The 27,550-nt window shown below is 38.4% G+C and overlaps 1 protein-coding gene across 16 annotated transcripts in view; it reads right to left on the reverse strand.

Annotated features, from left to right (window-relative positions):
* NBEA (neurobeachin) overlaps nucleotides 1-27,550 on the reverse strand; it is a 748,862-nt gene that overhangs the window by 476,143 nt on the left and 245,169 nt on the right. For 11 of the 16 annotated variants that reach the window (XM_075919174.2, XM_075919172.2, XM_075919183.2 and 8 more), the window contains exons 25-30: nucleotides 20,427-20,450; nucleotides 17,582-17,762; nucleotides 14,850-14,980; nucleotides 13,422-13,529; nucleotides 9,421-9,589; nucleotides 6,202-6,297 (exon numbers count right to left, since the gene is read on the reverse strand). In XM_075919174.2, coding sequence (XP_075775289.2) covers nucleotides 6,202-6,297; nucleotides 9,421-9,589; nucleotides 13,422-13,529; nucleotides 14,850-14,980; nucleotides 17,582-17,762; nucleotides 20,427-20,450 — 709 coding nt within the window. The remainder of the gene's footprint in view (nucleotides 1-6,201; nucleotides 6,298-9,420; nucleotides 9,590-13,421; nucleotides 13,530-14,849; nucleotides 14,981-17,581; nucleotides 17,763-20,426; nucleotides 20,451-27,550) is intronic. The other 5 variants (XM_075919186.2, XM_075919185.2, XM_075919181.2 and 2 more) reach the window with 2 other exon arrangements.

The following is a 27,550-nucleotide window of genomic DNA, read 5'->3' on the forward strand; positions in this document are numbered from 1 at the left end:
AATTGATTACATCTGTCTATTGTTATAACATTCTGACAGTAGGCTTGTAAATTTTCAACAACCCTCATCATTTTTCTGTAGCACTAGGCCATGTCAGTAGTCAAAGCAGGAACATTACTAGATCTAGTGATCTTAACCCTGTCAGAAGTAGGCAGTTGGCTACCAGATGCCTCCTCCTTACTGTTTTTCATTGTAACTAATGAGTTCATCTACTACGTTATGGAAAAAATATTGGCTTAAGTTAAGTAAATGACATGATGTCTGTGTGGTGACCTCATCTGTCACATTCTTTCCCTAAAATATCTTGTTTTACTGTGATTTATGAAGTGCACTGCTTTTTCTTTTTGCCTATTAAGTTACCTAAGTACTCCTTACTGTTTAGGCACTTTAAAATATAGTGTAAGACATAAAGATACAGGTTTGCTAGTATCTCAGATATGAAAAGTATATTCTTTTAGGTAAATATACTGCAGACAGTATTGCTATCCAACAAAAGACCGTTAAACATTAAACAGACAGTCTGCTTTTATCTTTACCCCAGGCTTCCCAATTCTAAGTAATTAATCATGGAGTACATTATGGAAAACCATTTTGGATTTCTTTGCCACACTTATTTGGTATTTATTATTATATACAAAATAAATTTGAATGTTTACAAAAGTCACATAATTTGAAAGCAATCATTTTCAACTGCTTATGGTTATGGCCAAGTCAAAATAGATTTATGTGAAGCTAGCAAATGCAACTCTCCAATCTCTGGACAGTAAGTAGCATAGGCTGGGTTAACCTGTGCTTCCCCAAACAAGTAAATATGGTCCTGCCTATGCTGTACAGCTGTGTACTGTCCCTAGCTCAGGCCAAGGCCACACAGCGCATCTTTTGGAGCTGGGAGCTGGGACAGGAACTGGTGACTGTGGTGGGGTGGAGCTCTCTGGGTACAGCTAGACTACACAGTTTTTCTGGGATACCGGCGGTATCCTGGAAGAACTGTTCCGCATCCAGGGAACGTGTTTGCTCTTCTGCTTTTTTTTGTAGAAGAGCCCACACTCTCTTTTGGAAGTCCCTGTATTCCTCATTTCATAAGGAATACAGGGGCTCTCGAAACGGGGTTTTTTTTCCCCGACATTTGGCCCAGTCTAGACAGACCAAATGTCAGAAAAACCTCTTCTGACAAAAGAATCAGAAAAAACTACGCAAAATGCGGAAAGCATTTTGTGTAGCTTTTTCCGAAAAACCGATGTAGTCTAGACATAGCCTCTGGGTTCCAGTCCCACAACTATCCTGGTACTACATGTCAAAGTCCTGCTGCAAACCATGTAGGGGCCAGTGGTCTTTTAAAAAAGTCTCTTTTTTTATACAATGGAAAGTGATGGTCAAACTTAACAGGAGAGTTTTTGCCACTCTATCATAATTAAAAGCAACAATGACATTTTCTGTATTAACCTGCTCCCCTCTATCCAAGAACCTCATCTCTGCCAGCCACAAGGAAAGAACTCTAAACAAATCCTTTTCCTGTGCCCATCACCAGAAACTTTTCTGTATCTGTGGAAGAAACAAGATCACCACAAAATAACGGCACCTACCTACTTGGTTTTTAACCTCCAAGAGACACAAGTGGATGGATAAACAGGAAACATGTATGAAGGGGTTATAACAACATACATAGCAAGGGAACACAGAAGTAACAAAAATGACAATGGAACAACCATCTAACAGAGCTTTCATCCAACATAACTAACTAATTCAAGCCTACTCTTAATCCTCTCAGTTTCTGGTATGGAAAACTTCATTTTATATTACAATAGAGTATGGGGAGAAATCCTTGCTGCCTGGCCCTATTCTTAGCTAGTGCTAGTTGCTGCATCAGTTGATCAGTCTGCACAGTTCCTGGAAGATGGGAAGACTATTGGAGCTCAGAATTACTTATTGTGCATAGTGCACTATTTATTAGACAGGTTCAATCTTTACCTCCATTTATTGACACCGTGTTTGTTCACTCTCTCACTTAGGATTTTTGGATATTGCTATGCAACCCACTTTGCTTTTTACTTTAATTAGATTCATTTGTAGCTGGTCCTATTTAATTTTTTTTCTTTGCTAACTGAAGGACAAAATAGGGAAAGGGAGGAGGCAAGAAAGACCACTTGATTTTTTTGGCTACTTTATTTCTTCTGCCTCCTCCACAGGCTGAACATTTGGTTTTTCACAATCCTCTCTGGACTCAGTCAGACAAGAAAGGAGGCTCCATCTCTCCAAAGTTAAGAACAGCATTAACCAAGCCATGTCTGCATAATACAGCTTCTCACGCAATGTAGATGGGATCCTCAGTTTGTGATATCAAAAAATCTAAAACTTGACTTTGAGGGGGGGTATAATTTCAAACAAATATATACAAGTTGAAACCCTTAAAGGTGGTGTTCAAGGGAGTATTTTCCAGTTGTTAACGGCTACTGAAAAAATTTTTTTACTATCATTTCCTCCCTGAGCATGCCTCTCCCTGCCTCCATTCTCTGTAGCAATGCCAAGTCTTTTTTCCACCAACATCATCTGCTAAGACATCTATGTTCCAATTGTGAGCACCTATTCCTTGTTGCCAAATTAAACATCAAAAGGTCTCAAAATTCTTCAAGGCCTACAGGTCAGTAAGCCAAGTGTATACTAGAACTGGTTCCATCTTTATCCTTGCAACTGAGAGGCTCCTCAACATCAAAGTCAGAATCTTCTTCTGTTTGAGCTCCATCATCCAACCAACATCAAGAATAATTTACAGAGAATTTTAGGCACTAGGATTGCACTCATTCTGCAGTTGGGACATTAGATCTTGACCCAAAGCCTCCTAGTCACCAGTGGCCTTAACTTAATCTGTGGGACACTTCTAGGTCATGTTGGTCATACTCCTTGGCCCTCCAGGGTAAAGTTCAGTGAAATTTATTGCGTCTGATCTAGATTTGAATTTCAGGGAGGAACAGTGAAAGCTACTCTTAGCTCTCCAAAAGTATTAGAAAGGTTTTTACATCTCCAAAAGAGAGGCCATCATCTGTGTCCTGTTATGCTTTACCCAGCGCATTCCATATTTTACCAGGGCCATTTCCAGACATGGTGAACCGCAGCCATGGTACCTGTGAGTGGCTGAACCTGCGGATGCTCAGGTAAACAAAGTGTCTTGCGGCCCGCCAGAGGCTTACCCTTACAAGCCGCAACCCAAAGTCTGAAAACTCCAGCACTAGAGACATCTTCAAACTGCACTAGAGCCTCTCAACTGCTCAAATATATCTAATACATACTTAAAACATAACCTAAGAACAATACACATACTAAGCTTAAAGGAACCAATATAATTAAACAATTTGTAATTTTTCCAAAGTGCTTTCTGGCTAAATACAAACATGACCTAAGGAGATTCTGCCTTATTAAAGGGATAATTTATTATGCAAATGTGAACTGATGTACCAGTACAAATGGTGAAAGACAAAATCATGGGAGAAAAGTCAAAACATGTACTATCACCTGAGTCTCAGTTGATGTTTCATACAGTGAATGGACAAAGTTTAGTGGTTATAACAATAGTAAAGGTGGACTGCTTATAAGCAGCATTTCTTCCTGAATTAATAGTGTTCTAGCCCTGACATAATTCCAAGAATAGTGATAAAACATGCTGTTGCTATCTCACCAAACTTTTAACACAATTATCAGAATAGGTTGGCAAAGAATGAACTCTTAATACGACAGTATAAGGCCTTATTAAATACAACACATATCTTCAATAAACTTACTTTTTAAAACAGTAAGACAAATGTATAGATTTTTGAAGGCAAAATTCTTGAAATATACAGTACAGGAGACATGAATGGTATAAAAAAGCCTTGTCTTAAATATTTTTATGTACGCTGTATGCCTGCCCTGCTTCTATATTTTAAGAATCTATACCCCCCCCCCCACACACAATTTTGCTACTTACATTTTATCTAAAGATCTATACTGCAGATAAATGGCAAAACTAATCTTTTCTACAGTTGCTACCTGTCTTTACTTCTAGTTCCATATTTTGTATAAACAACAATATTAATCTTGTTTATATATTCTTTTTATTGCACAAAATTTAATAAAATGATTTTAAAATTGTATCTGGATTGCTCGGTGTGTTTTGATTTGCAAGCAGATGTGGCTAAAAATGAAATATCCTAATGCTTGCCATATAAAAAGGTGCTATAAATGCAGAACAAAAAGATAATGAGGTAACGGGATTAAAATATATTTGAGGGTTTATTTTGAAGCACTTCTGAATTAACAGCAAGCAATTCCTTTCATCAAGGGTAGATAAGTATGCCAGTTCTGTCATCACTAAGAATATTAAATTAGCAAACTGAAGTGGCAAAATGCACATTGAATGTAAAAGACTGATTTATACATATAATTATTTTTTGCAAGAATGGAGAAACTTTATGGGAGGAGAAATATAAAAATGCTTCAGGTAAAAAACATTTTAAGTTGAAATTAATTGAGAAACTCAGTAAGTTATAAACATTCATAAATAAGGAACTGAGACATATGGGATTGTATCTAATAAAAATCAGTATCTCTCAAATACAACCACCAAGGCTGAATGTGACCTCCAGCAGTTTTTCTTGCAGCCGCAGGCTCCCAGATGGTGATGGTGGAGGGCAAAGCAATGGCTCCTTCCCTGTGGCTCCTTCCCATTGTGGAGCCACAAATGCAAAAGAAACAGGCAGCCAGGGTAAGTCCATGAGCTTCCTAAGGCCAATGGGGCAGAAGGTTACTGGCACATGGAAGTGGATTCCGGGTTCAGGTGCTGACTCCAAACTCATTGCCCCAGTCCCTGTTGCCTTTCCCAGTCTCTCCCCCTCTCCCTTCCCCCCACCACGCACCTACTGCCCCCAACCTCCATTGCACGTACAGGGTTTAATTTGTCCCCTGGTTTACTGGGGCAGTGTACATCTCTGCTGTAAAAAGGGATACAGTATTTGTATGATTATTAATATTACTTTTCAGTTGTCTCCCAGTTAGCTAGCAGGTTTACTAGCTAGCATACCTTTAAAAAAAAATCACAAGAGGAATAAGAAAAAAAAAGGCAGAGCACTTTATTATTGTTACTAATTTGTTTTGGTATAGTAAAGAATAGATATAACTGTACATTATTTTTGTACATTGAGTTTGCAAACAAAACTCTACATAAATTACAATGATTTGGACAAGTGTATGTGCGTATTTATTTGTTTTTGGTAAAACTAATGGAGTATTTTAGGAAAAATTGCCAGAGCAGCCACAAGAGTTGGTGACCACTCTGAGGCCACCAACATTTTCTGTGAAAACCTTTAGCTGAAGGGTTTAACATTTTAACATATATGGTGCTTTTCAAGTTCCAGGTAAGTGCTAAATATTCTTAGTAAACTAGGAAGTCAACCTATATTTTCATATTTTATCAAAAGTAGTCACAAAATTAATTACTAGGTTTTTATTTGCATTTATTTTTTTTAATCTGTGGGTTTTTATCGAAGTGACACAGAGAGCATGATTATCAGAAAAACTCTGGTTGCACCCATTCATTTTTTAAAACTTCCATCATAACATGTGCACACAAGTGGGGAAATTTACATGCATCCATTTAAATTTGTACACATGCAAATCTCTGACATTTGAAGAAATGTAGCGTGGGCACATGCATATTTTTTATCTGAAAAAATAGGCCTGCATGGCAAAACATTTCCTGTGAATGCAGAAGCTCTCTTCCTCCAGAATAGCGCAGCACAGCAATCAACACCACATAAAATAAAACTTTATATTATATAAAATATAAAGGTTTACATACAAACAAAAAGTGAAAGAAAAAAGGAAAGGGAAAGGAAGAGAGAAAACTAGGAAGAAGCATGAGGAAAGAGAACACTATAAAGTTATACTAAAGGTTTAATTTATTCCTAGGTTGCAGTATTTTAAAAATAGGTCTGATTTGTTTTCATAACTAAAGGAGGCATTATTACAGGTAGAAGAAGTGGGAAAGATACTGCCTAAGATAAAAGTAGTCAAGAAGAAAACCTTGTCTTAAGGGTATCCTCTTTAGGTGACAGTGATCTCCATGTAACCTGAGGCGTATACTTATTTATCAACAATTACATCATGGCTAGTTATTTAATTACATTACATTAAATAAGGACACCCAAACAGGTTAGGAGATGTTAATATTACCTTTGTAAAATGAGTGGGCAAAGCTCTGCTCAGGAATTAACTTGGCAAGGAATCCATGGTTCAAACTTGGGTGAGGGATAGAAGGTATGACCACAACTGTGGAGAAAATCATGGAATCAAATGTGAGCCAGCTAGTAATCGCCTGTCACGTGGTCCACTATGGATCCTTGACAGAAATCCTCTCTCACTGAAACATGCAAATATGGCACTATTAACAAAAATGCATTTCTGGAGGAAAGAAACAAGTTACGTCTCAAGAGATAGGAAACATCAGACCAATCAGTAGGGAATCATAAGAACAACATTTATAGGGAGAAGACATATAAAAGACAAGCATGACTGGAACAGTTAATTGAAACAAGCAGTTTCCTACTCCAGCACCACAACATATGACCAAGGAGGACACGTTAAATGTAACATAAAATTATGGTTCCTCATAGCTGACCTCTTAAATATGTTTATTAAATGAAAACAGCCAATGAGGACATTGATTTTTTTTAAAACTTAAAGTACAGGGTAGAAAAAGCAAGCAAGCTAAGATATAACAATGATTTATATAAAAATAAATAAATATAGGGCTGTCAATTAATTTAATTTAATCTCAAGGTTTAATGTAAAACCAAATGAAAAGAGTCATGATTAAATGCGATTTTAATCACACTGTTAAACCATAAGAGAATATTCTTTTAAAATTATAAATATTTTGAATGTTTTTCTACATCTTCAAATATAGTGATTTCAGTTACAATAGGGTGCGTCTAGATTGGCATGATTTTCCGGAAATGCTTTTAACGGAAAAGTTTTCCGTTAAAAGCATTTTCGGAACAGAGCGTCTAGATTGGCACGGACGCTTTTCCGCAAAAGCACTTTTTGCGGAAAAGCGTCCGTGCCAATCAAGATGAGCTTTTCCGCAAAAAAGCCACGATCTCCATTTTCGCAATCAGGGCTTTTTTGCAGAAAACAAATCTGAGCTGTCTACACTGGCCCTTTTGTGCAAAAGCTTTGCGCAAAAGGGACTTTTGCCTGAACTGGAGCAGAATAGTATTTCCGCAAGAAGCACTGATTTCTTACAGTAGGAAGTCAGTGCTTTTGCAGAAATTCAAGCGGCCAGTGTAGACAGCTGGCAAGTTTTTCCGGAAAAGCGGCTGATTTTCCGGAAAAACTGGCCAGTCTAGACACAGTACATAGAGTATAAAGTGTACAGTGCTCACTTTATATGATATTATTATAAATATATGCTCTTTGGTAAATGCAAACAAACTAGGAATGTAAGCGACTAGTTGAGTAGTGGACTACCTGATAAGCCTATGCTTATCACTACTTGACTAGTCACTACTTGCAAGTCACTACTTGACTAGTCACTTCTCCCTGCCCTTGCTGCCTCTATCAGAGGCAGCACGGTGGGGGGAGCAGGAGACAGTGCTAGGGGCTTGGGGGGAGTCAGCTTAAAAGTCAGCTCCCCCCAGCACTGACTCCATGGGGGGAGGGTAGCAGAAACGCAGTGGGGTACTGGTCAGAAGCTGGGACTCGGCTGTCCCGGCTCACGCCCAGTCTTTCACCGCGTCTCTTTCTTTTAAATAGTAAGGCTAGCTCTTACTACATTTATAAGGCAGAGCTGCAGCAGGGTTAACCCCACAGCAGATAACCCCACAGCAGCTCTGCAGTTTCCCCCTTTATTGGCTAGTCAAGTAGTCGATGGAAATTCCATCGCCTACCTGATTAGCTGATTAAACGCAATTTAACATCCTTAAAGCAAATTTGTTTGTTTTAGCAATTGGCGGAACAAGAATGAGAGCTGAGTGGACTAGTAACTTCTAAAGCTTTACATTTTGTTTTTGAGCGCAGCTTTTCTACATTTGCAAGTTGCACTATCATGTTAGAGAGATTGCACTATAGTACTTGTCTGAGGTGAACTGAAAATACTATTTCTTCTGTTTATCTTTTTACAGCGCAAATATTTGTAATAAATGTGAGCACTGTACACTTTGCATTCTGTGTTCTAACAGAAATCATATCTGAAATTGCAGAAAAACATCAATATAATTATAATACATTTAAATTTTAACTTTGTAATCTCATGCAATTATTTTTATTGTTTGTCAGCCCCCAAATAAAAGGAAATAGGACATGACTTTAAATTTCATCATATGTGATGTGAAAATCAGCAATTCCAAAAAGTAAAATAGCAAATCAAATTCAGCATAATCAGCAAAATGTTCATGAAAAACAACATGGAGAGATTTGGCCACAGATTTCTAATCACCCCTTTTCAATATATTTACATGTCTCTCCTGAGAAGAAAAAAAATAGCAGTGTTATAAGCCAATCCGTAATCCATCTCGATGGCTTAAACTATTGGACTGGCAGACTTTACATTATAAACAGTGGAAGAATGTACTTGGATTAAAAAAAATCTGTGCAGGTTCTGTAGCTCACAGATAGTGCCCCCAAACACTGGAATATCACTTGCTGGGGATCCGGGGGGGGGGGGGGGATCTGAATTCACACACTAATCAGGTGAAGAATGCAATAAAGGCAACAATTCTAGTATTTTCAACTTTCAGGGACTTCTCAATGCAGACCCAAGCTAGAAAGACAGCAGGACTCAAGAGAGTTAATAGTTCTTGAAATATTAGCTTTTAAAGGATTTTGAGTTTAAAACAAAAAGTAGCTTTCCCTAGGGAATAATGAGCTGTCCCATTGCACTTTAGAGACTAACAAATAGATTAGATTATATTTATTAGTCTCTAACGTGCCAAAGGCTTGCTTATTGTTTTTAAAGTTACAGACTAACATGGCCTCTGAGACTTTCAACTAGGGAGTTAACTTTGTTTGTTAAATATAAGCTTCAGACATTTAGAGCCGGAGATAGTTGCTCACAGTACACGGATGGCAGTTTTACATTATTTTAACAGTTTAATAAAAATATTAAGTTGTACAAGGACAAGGTAAGGCCTCTCCTCCTTTGAATGTTCATATACATTAAAAAATGGATGTATAAAAACAGAATAAGCAAATGAAAATAAGTTAAATCCTGTACTCAGAAGTATGTAATTTAAATCTAACTTATTAACAACCAACATGTGTTAAAGAAGCCTGGAGAAACTAAACAATAGCATCCATACATTCCAGACAATTTATTTATTTTTCCAGTCAAATATTTACTATTTCAAGGAAATTGTGAACAAAATAAAAAAGAAGGAGGATAAATAGAAGTACCTGTGCTTGTTGGTGAGTTTATTTCTTGTCTGATATTTCTACCTGCTTGGCTCCCACATCTTGCAGTCTCTCGTTGCGGTTCCAATATATCACGGTACTTGGAGACCATCAGCACAGAGATAAAGTAAACTACTGCCAAAGCCAAAAATTGAGCCTGTTTGCTATCATCCTGTGAGAGAGGAAAAGGAACATGTCTGTAATACTTGACACACAGAACTTTTAAATCAAGATAATATGGTTTAGAAATATGAACCCTTTTAAGTTTATACCTGATTACTTGCTTATAATTCAATTCTTTAATTACCTTCATACCAACTGGAATGCTAAAATCAGAAGTTATAATCTATTTAGGAAGGATGGTGTGGTCGAAAGAGGAGTGGGGAAAGCCCTCTCTACATTATCTGAAGCACTGATATCTCACAATAAAATTATCTGAAATATTTACGGATTAGTGTATTGCCCCATATTGTACTTTGTGTCGGCTACTGACCACCAAATCACAACAGGGAACAGGATGATCATCGCCTTACTCACCCATATGCAACATAGGAAAAAATTGTAAGCATAGAAGACTTCAATTTGAGTGCCATATCCTGGCAATCTCATACTCCCAATACTAGAGCTTCCTTGAAATCTGAAAACATTATTGATGTCAATTTCCTAACTTGAAACATGTTGCCGCCAATGCAGGAAACCTTTATTAGACCTTGTTCTAACAGGTAAATAAGGACTGATCACAGAACAAACAAATAATGTTAGCTTAGGTACAAGTGATCATGAGGTGATCACATTTACTATATGAAAGAATACAGTCCTGATCAGTAACATAATGCACTTAGTGCATTAACAAGGCCAGATTAACAAAGTTGAACAGAATTCTGAGTCAAATCAGCTAGGAGTGTTTCCTCATCACTGACCATTTTTAATTCAAGATTAGATATTTATTAAAAGATATACTGTAGCAATTTTTCTGGAGATTTTTATGGTGTGTGGCATACAGGAGGTCAGGCTAGATGATGAGAATGGTTCCTTCCAACCTTGGAAATCTATGAGAAAGTAAGCCTGTGCACAGAAAGATTAAGTGATTTGCCCAAGGTCTCACAACAAACAACTGGCAAAGTCAGAAACAGAAATGAAGAGTCAGAATTCCCAGTCACTCGCACTGACTTCCAGACCACACTATAACTTTGTACTTTAAAACTGGTAGCAGAAAACAAGTGAAGATGTATTTATTTTTGTGCCATCCATTGATTTCAGCAAATATTCTGAGAAGTCCATATCAGCATTTTTAGGCAATTTTTTCCAATGGTTAACCACCCTGAAGTTAAAAAGTTTTTCCTAACTTCTAACCTAAACCTCCCTTTCTGAAATTGCCCCCTTGCCCGTTGGTCCTTGTCCTATCACCAGAGGCCAAAGAGACCCTTTTAGATACAGGCAGTCCCCGGGTTACGTACAAGATAGGGACTGTAGGTTTGTTCTTAAGTTGAATCTGTATGTAAGTCGGAACTGGCGTCCAGATTCAGCCGCTGCTGAAACTGACCGCCAGTTCTGACTTACATACAGATTCAACTTAAGAACCCCAAGCGTCCCCAAGTCAGCTGCTGCTGAAACTGATCAGCGGCTGATTCCAGGAAGCCTAGGGCAGAGCAACTCTGCCTCAGGCTTCCTGTAGTCAGCGCTGGTCAGTTTCAGCAGCGGCTGACTTGGGGACGCCTGGGGCAGAGCAGCTGGGGTGCTGCTGGGTTGCTCCAGTAGCACCGCTCCTCGGCGGTATTGGACCAACCCAGCAGCACCCCAGCTGCTCTGCCCCAGGCGTCCTGATTCAGCCACTGCTGAAACTGACCAGCAGCGGCTGAATCAGGACCTGGGGCAGAGCAGCTGGGGTGCTGCCGGGTTGGTCCAGTAGTGCCCAGAGCGGCGCTGCAAGACCAATCGGCAGCGCCCCAGCTGCTCTGCTCCAGGGTCCAAAACAAAAGCCTGGTCTGCTGGGGGGGGGGCACACTAGCCGCGCCCCCCCCCCCCCAGCAGACCAGGGACACGGGGAGCAGAGCCGCAGCGGCAGCGGGGTACCGCGCCTCTGAGGCTTTGCTCTGGCAAAGCCTCAGAGGCGCGGGACCCCCCCGCGGCTGCTGCTTCAGTCCCGGTGCCTGTGGTCTGCTGGGGACCGTCCCCAGCAGACCACAGGCACCGCAACTGAAGCGGCAGCAGCGGGCGGGTTCCCGCGCTTCTGAGGCTTTGCGAGAGCAAAGCCTCAGAAGCGCGGGAACCCGCCCGGTGCCCCTGGTCTGCTGGAGACGGTCTCCAGCAGACCAGGGGCACCGGAGCAGCTTACGAACGGGGCTCTCTCGCCCCGGAGCTCGCAGGTAGCAATCCGCTACCTCGACCTCCGGGGCGAGAAAGCCCCGTTCATAAGTGCGGATCCGACGTAAGTCGGATCCGCGTAAGTCGGGGACTGCCTGTACTTGAAAACCCCCTCTTGTCTTCTCCTTTCCAAGCTAAACAAGCCCAATTTTTTCAGTCTTCCGTCTTAGCTCATGTTTTCTAGGCATTTAATCATTTTTTGTTGCTCTTCTCTGGACCTTCTCCAATTTCTCCACATCTTTCTTGAAGTGCAGTGCCCAGAACTGGACACTATACTCCAACTGAGGCCTAATCAGTGCAGAGTAGAGTGGAAGAATGACTTCTCGTGTCTTGTTCACAACACTCCTGCTAATGGATCCCAGCATCATGTTTGCTTTTTTTGCAACAGTGTCACACTGTTGACTCATATTTAGTTTGTGGTCCACTATGACCCCTGGATCCCTGTCTGCAGTACTCCTTCCTAGAGAGTCACTTCCCATTATGAAGCTGTAGAGGGGTAGCCTGTTAGTCTGTAACAGGAAAAAACTTAAAAAATTCTGTATATGTGAAACTGATTGTTTCTTCCTAAGAGGAGCACTTTGCATTTGTCCTTAGTAAACTTCATCCTTTTTACCATTTCTCCAGATCATTTTGAATTATGACCCTATCCTCCCAAAGCAGTTGGAACCCCTCCCAGCTTGGAATCACCTGCAAACTTAATAATTGTACTCTATGCCGTCATCTAAATTGTTGAAGAAGATATTGAACAGAACAGGTCCCAAAACATACCTCTGCGGAATCCCACTTATTATTCCTTTCCAGTATGATTGTGAACCATTAACTAGTCTCTGAGAAAGGTTATCCATCCAGTTATGCACCCAGTTATCCACCTTATAGTAGCCCCATCTAGGTTGTATTTCCCTAGTTTATTGTTAAGAAGGTCACTTAAGACCGTATCAAATGCTTTACTAAAGTCTAGATATACCACATCCACTGCTACTCCCTTATCCACAAGACTTGTTATCCTATCAAAAAAAGCTATCAGATTGGTTTGATGTGATTTGTTCTTTACAAATCCATGCTGGCTGTTACCTATCACTTAAATATCTTCCAGTTTGCAGACGAATTCCTTAATTACTTATTCCATTATCTTTCCTGGCACAGAAGTTAAACTGACTGATTTATACTGACTTACACGTTAAAGTCAACTAGCATAGATGAATTATGTAAACCTACTAAGCACCATCACACTGGGTCTTATATGCCTGGAAATGTTGCATGAATAAGCAGGTGCAATATTTCACTGCAGAGGTGGCTGCATTTCAGATGTTAAGTTTTCCTTCTTTGTAGTTTGTAAAATGCAATGAAATTATGTAGTACATGTTTCTTCCCACATAAGATTATTACTATTAAACACTTGTTTTTGTAAGAAACAGGAAATAGATTACGTAGAATTTGACAGATTTCTTTCTCCCACCCCCTGAAAATAGGAAATCAAAACTTTTTTTTTTTTGCAGGTAAACACGTATAGATTTTACGTCTTCCTCCCCAGCCTCCAAAGCTGTCCTGTTTTAAAATGCAAGTTTTTTCCTAACATTAAACTTTCTTTTAAACATTAGTGATTATACTGTAAAAAAAAAAATACATCCCGTATTACTCACCACATCACGAAAAACAACTGCTCGTAGACGATTAATGTCAACATCCTGAAGAAGTCTATCAGGATCCTTTATAGGGGAAAGGTTCCCAGGAACATTTTCCAATGGTGTCTAAAAATGTAAAATAATTTTTCTGAAGCAGGGATTTTCATTAAAAACATTTCTTTAATCCACAATAAACAACTAAATACAGTAGTGCTAACCTGAAGACTAAAAAGTTAACATTCAGACATCAGATCTTCATACACAGTGATGCTTTACTTATTTTAACGCATTTGCACTGAATAGTCAGATACAGAATTGTGAAACAATGCTTTAATCCTTTTGGGCAAATGCACCAATCTCTAACAATTATAATAACTGTAGCAAAAGGAGACAGTATTTTTTTTTATTATGAATGCCAAGTATTTTCAATGTATGTGGTAGGCTGAAAATTGGTTCATATAAGTGAAATAACTTTAAAAAATTTATCCTCATTCTGTTTTATGCAGAGAAGTATTATTCCAGATCCATGCAGACCATGCATGTTTAGTATTTACTACAATAATGTGACTTGTTTTCTTTAAACAAACACTGCAATCCAAACAATAATTAACACATGAAAGCATTCGATTTGTTTTCTACTGTCCAATGCTTGTCTTTTGTTGAGTTTGGCAAAACTGCTAGACTACATTTTGGTATACTTTTATAAAATAATGTGGTAATATTAGGTGGAATATATTTGTGGTTATAAATCTTATCTGAAACAGGCATTTTGTGGGAAGAGACAATTTTGAAAACATCAATGAGATTATCATGTTGAGTGCCTTTGGGCAACATTTACCAAAGTATCATCTTTGAGACCCGGAGGTGCTAATTTCTCTGTGCATTTAAGGGCCCTTCAATCCGCAAAACAATGAACACATTGGAAAAGAGTCCGAAACAAGCAACTTAAATAATAAGGAAACCAAAGTGACTGAAACATAAGTGACAATTAAACAAATTCGGACTTCACTCTTGGAGTCTTATATCATAAAGACAGTCACCAATTTAAACACAGAGTCCTACTGAAGTTTATAGGATTCTATAAGGATGCAAGAACCCAGCCACAAAGATCTGATTGCAGGTATTGGCCATGAAGCTCAAGAGGCTTCAGAAATCAAAGATATATGAATAGATAGGTCAAGTTACAATAAGACGGGGGAACAGATGTGCTCCTTGGAACAGAAGAAGTAGGAATACAGTATTGGAAAACAGTTACAATCATACCATTACATTAATTATTTTCATCCTTTTAATTGTTTTTTCTTATTTTAATGAAAAAACACTTTCTCTTGTGAGGCAGGAAACGGGTGACAATTCAGCTTCTGTTGTAACAGAAACTAGAAATTAATTACAAACCTCTCCTGCTCATTTTAAGCACTGGTACAACCTACTTAAACATCAGATTACCTTGGTCATTCCCGTTGCAGTCATGCCCTGGAGAGTCTCCTGAGTTTTACTGCTGATTAATGAAGATTTGTTCACCCTCTCTCTCTGTCTTTGTCGACATTCTAAGCAGTTTCTTACAGCAACACAACAAACTTAAAAAAAAAGATACAGGTGAACATTATCACTAGGTGATTGCATGGGTACCAATTAATGAAGAGCCTGTAACTCCAAAGAATTATTATGTCTCAGTAACTATTGTATAAATAGGCATCACAAATCTCTTAAATTATACTCCGGAGATACTAGGAAAATATAATGGTGAGTTTTTCCAATTTCACTCTGTTTTTAGTTAAAGGGGCCTTAATTTTATGACTATGCCAAACGAAGCTCATATATAAGACTATAAGAAGTTTGAAAATGCAAATTATTCCCCTGTAACTGGAATTGTTATGATTATATTGTCCCTGTTGATCCACTACTTTTGGGAGCATACTCTTTAGTATTGTCAAAGCCAACAAACTTTTTTGTGCAGCTAGAAGACAGAAAACAAAAAGAGAGGAACCACTTATTACTTTCCATCACATCAGAGATTAACATCAAAATGCCACAAGGCTCCACATGAGGATTGTTAATAGTAATTTATTAGTAATCTGAAAAGGAGGGTGAAGTGTTATGGCAAAAATTGCAGCTGTCAAAAATTATTCAGTTTAGTCAAGAACTTTGAAGGATTTAAGAAAAACTAGAGAGAGAGAGAGAAAGAGTGTACGCGTGCATAGTAAACTGCTACTTGCAGCTCCAATACTTATTTTGGGAACTAGTTGTCACTAGAATCAGGTGCACTTTTTCTCACAGATCTTAGCCTTTGGGACAGCATCTTGTAAAACACCATAGGAAAATTGCCTCAGTAACCTCCAACTCAAAATACAGTCTGAGGAATCTGACGCATTGTGGGCAGATTTGACTCTCCATTAGTAATGGGAACTCTGAATAAACCTTGTCAAAAATTCCCTCTTAGGGATCCCTATACTAGAGGAAATTACAGGATGAACCTCTCTAGTCTGGCAACCTCTGGACCTGACAGGCACTGAAGCAGAGAATTTGCTGAACTATGGGTATGTCTACACTTACACCCTCTTTTGAGAGAGGGATGCAAATGTAGCCATTCGAAATTGCAAATGAAGCCAGGATTTAAATATCCCATGCTTCCTTTGCATATTCGCTATTTTGAAAAAAGAAATGCTGTCTAGATGCGGTTATTTTGAAAGAAAACCCTTCTTCCGAATAACTGGTAAACCTCTTTGTAGGAGAAATAAGGGTTATTTCGGAAGAAGAGTTTTCTTTCGAAATAACCACATCTAGACAGCGTTTCTTTTTTCAAAATAGCGCTATTTTGAAATAGCACCATAATGCAAATATGCAAATGAAGCACGGGATATTGACATACCTTATGGGAGGTCAATATTGTCTAGTAGCATTGCCAGTACTTGAACGGCTTTCTGGGCTCTTACAAGACATTGAGGGGTAAATTAGAGCTAAATAAGAACATAGAACATAGAGCCAGGACTGGTCGCTGTAAACCAACTTTATGAGACTACAGAAAACTTGTACATGCACATAAGTGTACATCTGGCTAACTAAATTCATGTTGGATCACGGCTGTTTCTGTGTTAGGCATATTGCGTATTAGAAATGATGAAACACTGAAGGACAGAGGAGGAATAATTAATTGAAAACTGAGGAACTGCTCTCCCGAAATGAAAATCAGATATCTCCAAAATCAGAAAGATATGTTTCAATGAAATAAAATGAAGCTCCTGGAGCTAGTTTTATAGATTTCAGAGCTGGAAATAGTAATCCATCTTGCTATGGATTTACAACCACTTTGAAACATAGATGTGTTCTTATATGAGGCTTTACTGAATCCTGAGTCTGTTTTAACAATAAAACCACAGGACATCAGTGCATCAGAACACTGTCTTAAAAACAGGGCTCTTTGTTCCACTGAGTTTCTGCGGCTCACTCCATGCCACTGAGTCTGGATCCATCAAGGTCACTTACATTTAAAAAAAAAAAAAAAAAAAAGTTATTTTCACACTATCTAGCAGCTTGTGAATAAAACTTTACAGTGTTTCTTATAGAGAGCAGGAAACTAATGAAACAGAAAAGGTAGGACACAAATGATGTAATTCATTTGAAAAGACAATATTTCCAAGACATGCTGCCATTGCCAATAAGAATAACGAAGACACATGCGGTCACAGTTCTTCACATACCGTTCCAATTAATGTTTCTGTTTGGGATATGTATATACAGGTTTGCAAACTATTACTGTTTGTTGTATGTTTTACAGGTGCATGACTGAGGTGTATTCTCCCAAAAGAGGAGATCTGCAGAGGCAGTTTTCAGAGAAGCAAAGACCATGCTGACAAATCTTACAAAAGAAGAGCAGCATAGCAGATCAGTGTTTTAGGAGAACAGTAATTCTCTTCCTTCCACTAGTATTAATATTTTACTATCTTACAACATAATTTACAACTAAAATTTAATCACAAATCTGAACATGTCATGCTCATCTATTTTTGTGCTTCAACAGACCCATCATAACAAGTCAGTAAAAACTCTGTGATATTTTAGTTTATTACATCATGGTCAGATCCAGGTTAATTTCTACATTTATTCATTGTAGACTTAGCTCATTGATCTGTAAGTAATTATCTTATGCACACTGTCTGTGTTGTTCTTTACAGACTTACCCAGCCTAAGGCACTGTCGCATTAAGCCTCCAGAAGACATGTTTTTTTCAGCTTCAATCTCACTGAAGTTTAGAGAACTAGCAAATACCAGTACATCAACCATAGCCATCAGACGGCTCAGGAAAGTCACTGCTGTCTCTGCTGACATTCCTTGTGTCACTTCTATATTTTCCAATTCAGTCTAAGAGAGAATAATTATATTAGACTTACCAGTTTCAAAAACAAACATAGCATACCCACTTCTCAATTTTAACGGTTAACAATAAATAACTAAATGAGAAATATTACAAAAAAAGCTATTCCCTATATATAGGATTGGCAGAATTCTTTTTTTTTTTTAATTTGATGGTTAATATTGATTTTTTTCCTCACTCTGTTTTCCACTAGTTTTAGTATGTCAGTTTAAATTAACATTTTTATCAAAATCTACTGATTGAAACTGAATCCTGCCAAACCTATCTATATTTTTCATCAATGTAAAGTACTTATGAGTGAAACTTAAAAACAATGGCGCGGGAAGATGAAGTCACATTTGCATGCTGTAATACATATTATGAAGTCTAATATCTATGAGAAAATCATTATTTACATGGGACCAAAATATGGCTCAGCTACAACAGTTCAAGGCATGTATGTCCCTGAGCAGGGTAACTGTGACAGTAAAGAAAGGAAAACAAGTTCTGCAGAACTGCTGTGTCCATCCATCCCTATTCCTACAGATGGATGGAAGTGGAATGGGGTAGGTATTGAGCAGTCTTGGCTCCAATACATGTTAGAGATACCCAATTCAGTGTACATTCCCTGGTGTATCAATCTAGCATAGTATACTCCCTCCCTAGATCAGCAAGGGAAGCAGTTTAGTTCCTCCCAGATGCTCCAGTGAGGGAGTACATCATTCCCTGTTGATAAATGGTGATTCCGCATGGAATGTACCATCTCTGTCTTGGGCTGTTTTCTTAGCCTAGGCTAATGGCAAAGCCACTCCCGAATCTGCAATTGTTTTATAAATGTAAAATGGATTATGAATTTAGGGTAACATTTTCAAAAGCCTTAGCCCCATTTTCAAAAGCTCTCGGGGCAGATTTTTAAACATATTTTGCTCCTTACGTGATTTTGAAAATCCCATGAGGTGCTAACTGCATCCTCAGGCACCTAAATACCTTGGCTTTAAAGCGTAAGTCTCACTCACAGTCAATTAAGTTCCTGAGTCTTTTTTTTTTTTAAATGGAACTCAGAGGCATGTGTTAAAATTTTAGCCTTTTGGTTTCAGTTTCAGGTATTCTGTAAGATAAATAGGGAGCTTAAAATATATTATTCTGTACTTTAAAAAATGAGTAGTCATGTGGCAACTTAAAAACTAATATAGCATATAGCATCACAAGCTTTTGTGGGCAAAACCCACTTCCTCAGATGAGCAGATGATTATTTTGTACTGTTACACAAATTTATTTTCATTACTAAGACTACAGAAAATTATTTTAAAACCCTTTATTTCCTTTCTGCTGAGAATTCAGCGCCCTCTGTGAACAGTAACTTGTTGAAATAGTTGTTTCGGCTATACCAACAGTGCAGATAATACCAAGCAATATTAAAAAAAAACAATTGTTCTGACACATGCACAGTATAATGCGTCTTTCTGTCATCAGAATGATAGATAACATGGCATTTTATATTTCTTAAAAGCAAGACATGTCAGTTACATGGGTAGTCTGGGAAGGACTGTCACCATTTAAAATCTGTCCAACAACACAAAACAAATTATATTATGACAATTAGACCTTTGAAACACTATTTCCCTGTGAAGAACTGCCACTAGCATTCCTCTAGCAGTTCTTCCCTGCTATTTTATGTTATTTTTCTACTGTCACTCCCCCTTGTCATAGTGAATTATGAATATATTTTTCTACTAAGGAAAAGTAGCAAACTGTTGAAAAAAACCCACAAATAAAATTAAACTGAAGACGCCACATCTGAATAGCAAGAATCCATGCTTGGGTATGTATTAGTAGGCTGCTGGTACAATTCTCAGGTGGAGAAACAAGGCTTTGGACTCACCTCAACATGCACCATAAATATTCACCAGTGGCCTATTAATGGACTCCCAGTTCTGGATTGTTGCTGTAATACAGTTAACTATATTATACTACGTACGTTTTCTTAAGGAAATTTATTTCCTTTTCATTCCCAATGTGATATGTCCAGCTTTATGTTCACATGAAATAGTAAAATCCATGTAAAAAGCATGCTTTTTAATACAGTTTTACATGATTTTTACTAGCATTACACAAAAGAAAAATTAGAATTTTATTTAGGAAATTGCCCTAAATGCTGCCAATTCACTAGGACAATAAACAGCCTTCTATTAGGCCTAAGTACTATAATGAAATCCATCCCTTAAAAGTAACACACTGGTATGTACTCTAACAACATTTAAGAGACATTTTCTTGTTTAGCATACTACTTTTCAGAGGCTAGAATAATTTAGCATAGTATGGGGAAACACTTTTCAAAAGTAAACTCATGCTTACTACATAAACTTTAAAAGAAAAAGCTAAATTTCCAGATGGCTATATGTCCAGATCTTGAACTAAATCAGATTTTCACAGAAGATTAACCTCTGCAATTTAAATTAGATCATAGGCCTGTCTAACTTTGATTTGGTAGTTTAAAATCACTAACTAATGCTTTAGATTAAACTAAGAGAAATATTTCAAGAAAAGTCCCTAAATACACCTAATTTACTCTAGACCATATCCTCATATATGGCGTGAAAAATTAAAAAAAACAAAAACAAAATGTCAAATTATCAAAAACAACAAAGTTTGAAAAACAAACTGAAACTTACAGCAGTAATACTAACCTTAGAACCCTGGACATGCAATAGACAAAACAGACAACAGATCACAAGAATAAAAGAAAAAGAAAATTATTAAAGTTAACTGAAAATACAATGTAAAATTGAAACAAAGTAATATATTGGAATCAGACCTTTATTGTATTAATTTATCATTGGAATAAACACTGTAGCTTAGAAAGCGAACATTTTAAAACAGATTTAAAATAACTGAATTGCAAACAGTGTGGTTATAAATCTAACCATTTAATGTTGTTATACAGCTCCATTCAAATTGATCCATCCAAACTGAAATACATATTTTAAATAATAGATGCAGAAATGTATAGGATGTTAGAAATATATACCCATAGCAGAATTTTATTTATTATACAAACCACAGCAGTAAAATCTGACATAATTGAGCCACTCTGTATTCAATTGAGACTGACAAGTAAATCAAGCTTTAGTATTTATGATTTGTGAGATGAAATCATATCTATAAAATTAATTGACAAAATATACCTATAAATGAGAGGGTATAATATTTTGCTCATTGGCCATAAAGCTCTTTGGACTGGATCACCACAACATAACTTTTACATATGTAACTGCCACCAGGTGGATTTGAACCTGGGACCTCTAGAGCTTAGATAGGAGCCTCTACAGCTTGAGCTATAAAACCGCCTTTAAGCTGAGGAGCTCCCTCATTCTTATCTCTCACAGGAAGTGATCTAAGTGCCACTACATGGGACAGTGAACCACACCTACAAGTAGATATAGGTTACAAATACACCAAAGCTGTGCACAATTATCAAACCTAATCCCAAACTCTACTAAAAAGATGACATTCTGAGCCACCAGTGGAAGTTTGGAAATATTTCAGAGTTTGGAGCTAGTCCCAGCACACCAACCTTAGCTGTTCTGAATGTTTCCTGTTTTACTTTTGGTCAGAGCCCTTTACTCTTAAGTACCTTCTCTCCACAACAGGTCTGTCATTTAGTTCTCAAGAGTCATTTTTTTCAAATAATCAGTCATTTTGTGGGCCTTTAAAATTTTGAATCCCCAACCTGTTACACCTTAAAGGGTTGGTATTGAATAAATGTGACTACAAAAGGGGGAAATAAATGGTCAATTTTTAGAATCGACAACTCAAGGGTCCATAGTGGGACCTATCCTATTCAACATATTCATAAATGATCTGAAGAAAGGGATAAACAGCAAGGTAGCAGCATTTGCAGATGATACAAAACTGCTCAAGACATAGTTAAGTCCAAAGCAGACTATGAATCACTTCGAAAGATTCTCACAAAATTAGGTGACTAGGCCACAAAATGGCAGATAAAATTCAGTGTTGATAAATACAAAGTAATGCATATTAGAAAACATAATCCAACTACACACATAAAATGATGAGGGCTAAATTAGCTGTTACCACTCAAGAGAGATCTTGGAGTCATTGTGGATAGTTATCAGAAAGCATCCACACAATGTGTAGTAACAGTCCAAAAAGCAAACAGAATATTGGCAATTTTTAAGAAAGGGATAGATAAAACAGAAAATTCATATTGCCTCTATAAAATCCATGGTACGCCCACTTCTTCAATATTGCATGTAGACGTCACTGCCTTATCTCAAAGATAGATATCTTGGCATTGGAAAGGGTTCAGAAAACAACAAAAATTATGAGGGTTGGAACAGCTGCCAGATGAGGTGAGATTAATAAGAGTGGGATTTTTCAGGTGGGAAAATAGTCAACTAAAGGGAGATATGATCAGTGTTCCCTCTAAGCTGCATAGCAACACAGCTTCACAGCAGATTAATCAGCCCCGCCCAGTCAGAGGCTCAGGGCTCCTTGCAGGGCACTGACTCACTGGGCAAAGCTGATTAATCACCTGTGAGGCTCTGCTGTGCAACTTAGAGGGAACACTGGATATGATAGAGGTCTATAAAGTCATGATTGGTGTGGAGAAAATGAATAGAGAGTTTTCTCCCTCTCTCTCTAAACACAAGAGCTAGCAGTTACCAAATGAAATTAATAGGTTTTAAATAGTAATAGTAATTAATAGTAGCAGGTTTTAACACAAACAAAAGGAAGTACTTCTTCACATAATATACAGTCAGTCTGTAGTTCTCCTTGCCAGAGGATGTTGTGAACGTCAAAACTATAACAGGGTTAAAAAAGAGCCAGATAAATTAATGGAGGATAGGTCCATCAATGGCTATTAGCCAGGATAGGCAGGGATGGTGGTCTCTAGCCCCTGTTTGTCAGAAGCTGGGAATGGAAAACTTTATTGTCTGCTCTGTTCATTGCCTCTGGGGCACCTGGCACTGGCCACTGTCAGAAGACAGAATAAACTTAAAAAAACAACAGATAGTCTGATAGCACTTTAAAGACTAACAAAACATGTAGATGCTATCATGTGCTTTTGTGGGCACAGCCCACTTCCTCAGATGACTTCAGAATGTCAGGATAGATGGACTTTTGGACTAATCTGTTATGGTTGTCCTTATATTCTTGGAACATCTAAAAATTGAGGAATCCACAATCACAAGCCATTTTTGGAAACCTAGGATCCATCTACAGTAAAACTCCGATAGTCCGGCATCCAATTGTTCGGCACTCCTGATATTCCAGCATCAAAATGCCAAGCACTCCTGACCAGCTGATTAAAAAGCCTGCCACTCAGCACATGTGCTGGCTGTAACCGGAAGGAGCATAAGGTTGGGGGAGGGGGGAAATCATGTTACGGAGTATGGAGAAGAGCGTTTTGCTTCAGCGAAGGGAAAAGGGGAGGGTAAGGGAGGGGGAAGAGAATCAGGTTACAGCACGGAGGAGACACGAAGAGGAAAAGGGAGGCGAGAGGGAGGGAGATTGTGTCCGGGCCAGCTGTTAAGCTGTACCAGGACCTCCAAATTCTCTGGCAAATCTGATAATCCGGTACCACCTAGGTCCAAAAGGTGCCAGATTACTGGAAGTCTACTGTACTTTGGTGGAAATTGGAAGCGGAAAAATAGAAGACTATTGCACCTTCAATGTGGAAACAATTTATGGCATATATTAAAATGTATACTGCTAACAATTAGCAAACTTTGATATCTGTTCTTTCCTTGTACAAAGGAGAAAAAACTTTGGTAACTCAGACACTGCAATATAGTATACATTTGCAGAACAGGAGTCTCCATGCATGAAACTAAAAAACTAGTTTTTAAGAGTGTTTTAATGTTTTCATAATTTAGACAGCACATTTGGAAACCAAAAGTATTTCAACTAGGTTACACTACTATTAATGATGCCATCACAATATTGACTTCAGCAAAATGAGAAGGAAGATTTCTTTTTTGGTATAAAACTGTCTCTCTAGACATTCTTTCACATGTGGATGCTCAGGTCTTGGTCTGGATTCTGAAGCTGAGATCCATCTTTGGGACTCAGACACATTTTTTCTTTAGATTCTGCAACAGGTGAAACCCGGATCCCATTACATCAATGGCATAACTCCAACTGATTTCATTGGGACAAGGATTTGATACTAGGTTCACTGCAGTCCTGACTGATCCCCACATATTCAATTTTCTTTTTAATGCCATACCCTTAAGTCCCTGGATATGGCTGCTATTTTATAGTAGCTAATGAGTAGATGGAATTGTCAATCTTTTCATACTATGCTTTAACTGGCAACAGGGTGTTGCTGTTAAAAAAAAAAATCATTTTCCATAATCCTTCCTCACTTTCCTGAATGACCTTTGTCTCATTTTGTATTTTGTCTTATATAACTGCAAAATTTTGGTGGTACTAAGAGACTCTTATTTGTATGTATAAAGTATCACAAATTGAAAACATCTAAATAGTTTAAGTACTAAAAAAGATATATATTATCTCCACATGTGACGTTCCTGAAGGATTTACCCCATCCCTGCTAGCCCAATGAGCAGTAAACAAGGGTTATGAAATTAACTTGTTCTGGCATATCATCACAAATCAATATCATTAGATCAAAATATATGCCTACCATTTTTATTTATTTTCATTTATTATTTTATACATTCTATTGAAAATTAAAAAGGTACGTATCCTTAGCTCTAGGCAATTGTTATATTAAATCACAGGTACTCTCCCCCAAACCTTCCCCCCACTAATTACATTAAAAGCAAACTGTTAATGTTGCAACCCAAAAGTTAAGCAACACCAGAACATTTTGCCAGTGTGCCCTTATTTCGTTTTTCTAGTGTATGCATTATGATACAATCTTTAACTACATGATCATCTACTATGTTTTACACAGGTGCCCTGCCTCATTCAATGCTCAGAACAGATGGTGGTCACAAGCAGAAATTCAAGTTATTTTTTGTAATCTCAATTGCTCAGTGCGTATCCCCGGACCTTATTTACTGCATATTGTCCAAAAGTTGCGCTGAAGACAGCTCTAAATTTTTCATGGGATTTCTATGGCAATCATCACTACAATTCTTCAGAAACATTAATGAATTTATTTTCTTAACTACTCTGTGATATGAAGGTTATCATCATGCACATTTTACAAAGAGAGAGGTCAGTCACAAGAGATATTAAGTTCCGCAAGCAGGAGCAGCTCGAGGAGAGATGCTGGCAACTGGCGTCCTAGGCGGAATGCGCAATTGGCGCCCCCGCCTCCATAGCTCTCAATGGCGTGATGTCATCATTGGGTGCCGTGTTAAACGCGGCGCCCTCGGCAACTGCCGAGGTTGCCTACATCCACGGACCACCCCTGTCCACAAGTATCTACTAACTTTGGGTGCTCAATTTGAGGCATCTAGAACCTTGTTTTTCAGAACATTTAGCACTGTATAGCACTTCATATGTTTAAAGCGCAGCTTCCATTAAGTTCAGTTTCAGTTCAAAGTGCTTAGCTCTTTACAAATCAGACCCCAGGGCTTCTAGCCAGGCACTCAGACAATGAGGTACACCCATTTAGTGATCCCTTGTGAAAAGCGGGGTTAGCAACTTGCCTAGCATCACACAGAATCCAATCCTCCAGGGCAGAATATAACTGCTTTAACAAAGAGATTATCTATTCTATTCCTATAATCCCCGTGCCTCATTCACAAAACACCTTCCAACTTCTGAAACAAATGGAACAGGGATCCTACAAACAACAGTTTTCTTTTGCTACACAATCCTGATTTATCCCCAGAGCATGACCATCCTCTGAACTGAATGAGGCATGGACCCTGTGGGGGAAAGAAAAACACTATATAGTCACGTAATTAGAAACTATCATAAAGCATCTACACAAGAGGACTGAATTAAAGTAACAGGGGTATCCTTAATTCTGGAATCTCCCTACTTTTGGATGCTTGACTTTGTAACCTTAATAATGATCTTTTAATTAAGGAAGGGTTTGGGTGTGTATAATTTCCCAGGCTAAAAAAACCAAAACAAACAAACAAACAAGAAAACTACACACCTCTCCCTCCCCCAATCAGTGCTCCCTGTAAACTGTGTGCTTGTGCTGCCACTCAGGAGAGATTCAAATGCTGCCCAGCTGATTAGCAGAACACCCAGAATTAGGTTTTGTTTGTACTTGTGGTACACATTCCCAAATGCCTCAGCACAAATAAAATTATTCCGACATGGATGGAAAAGAACATGGATGGAAAAGATTAGAGGGAAAATTGCCCCCAATTCCATCATGTCATCATATTGACAACCATAGGGAAAAGGTGAAGAGAAGGGCAATAAAATGACTAAGGGTATAGAACAGCTTCCATATGAAGGAAGCTTACAAAGACTGGAACTATTCAGTTTAGACAGGAGGTGACTGAAGGATATGATTGATGTTTATAAAATTATGAAGGGTGTGAAGAAAGTGAATAAGGAAGTGCTCTTTAATCCTTCATATAAAACCAAAAATAGGGCTCACCCTGTGAAATTAATAGGCAGCAGATGTCAAGTAGTTCTTTACACAACATACAATCTGTGGAACTTGTTCCAAGAGAATGCTGTAAAGCCCAAAACTGTAACTAGGCTCAAAAAAGAACTAGACAGGTTAATGGAGGATCCATCAATGGCTATTAACCAAGATGGTCAGGGATACAAGTCTCACACTCTGGGTGTCCTTAAGCCTCTGACTGCCAGAGCAGCATAGAACTGCTTTAACAGTTGGGAGCAGGACTGCAGGGGGAGGTTCACTAGATGATTGCCCTGTTCTGCTCATTCCCCTTGAACCATCTTGCATTTGCCACAGTTGTAAGACTGGATACTGGGCTAAATGGACCACTGCTCTGATCTAAAAATGGCCATTTTTATGGTTCATCAACAGGGTAGGGGCCATTCAGTCCAATGCACAGAACTCTGCTACTTTAACCTGTGTAATAAATGATTTCAGTAGTCAATTGCCATCTGCTGGTTGGACCAGAACTAGAGGAAGATGAACACTGACTATGTACACAGAGACAAATAGCAGAGGACTGATGGAGACTCAGGAATTGCAGGTCCCATTCCAAGTGCTGGAGAAAAATGCATTCTGATGGGTACAGAATCTTTTGTTTATTCCCTGCATGACCCATTTGGCTCCCTCCCTCCAATCTGTTCCTTTCTTACTCCTGACTCTTTACCACTCCTCATCTCAGTCTCATTCTGCACATTTCAGGTTCCTCATCCCAATCCCCATCTCCTTGCCCAACAAGTCAGTTTCTCCTCCACCATCTTAATTGCCTTTTGCCCAGTCTCTTTGCCAAGACATTATATTTCCCTCCTCTTCCAACCTCTCCCCCCAATCCTGGCCCCCAGTTGTGCATCCTCCATCCTCCCTGTCCTCACTGGTTTCCAAATCCTAACCTTCATTCTTGGGCTCCTTGACTAATCTCATTCTACTCCCTTCATCTCCTTGCCCAATTTCTCTGCCCAGAGAGTCTCAGTTCTTTCCCTGCACCCCAGTTCCTTCTCAGATTTGCTTCCTTTCCTTTTAAACATCTTCTCCCAGACCCACTGTTTTTCAGTCCTACTCTCCCTGCCCCAATCCCCTCATTCAATTTTAATCTCCCCATCCACTTAAATTTCCCAGGAACGGCTTCCCTCCACGACCCCATGTGTAACCACTGAAATTTTAAGCAGTAACACATTTATCTGAGTAAACACATTACCATTGAGTGCA

This window comes from Pelodiscus sinensis, chromosome 1, assembly GCF_052426305.1.
Source record: "Pelodiscus sinensis isolate ZL-2025 chromosome 1, ASM5242630v1, whole genome shotgun sequence".
Classification (NCBI taxonomy): Eukaryota; Metazoa; Chordata; order Testudines; family Trionychidae; genus Pelodiscus; species Pelodiscus sinensis.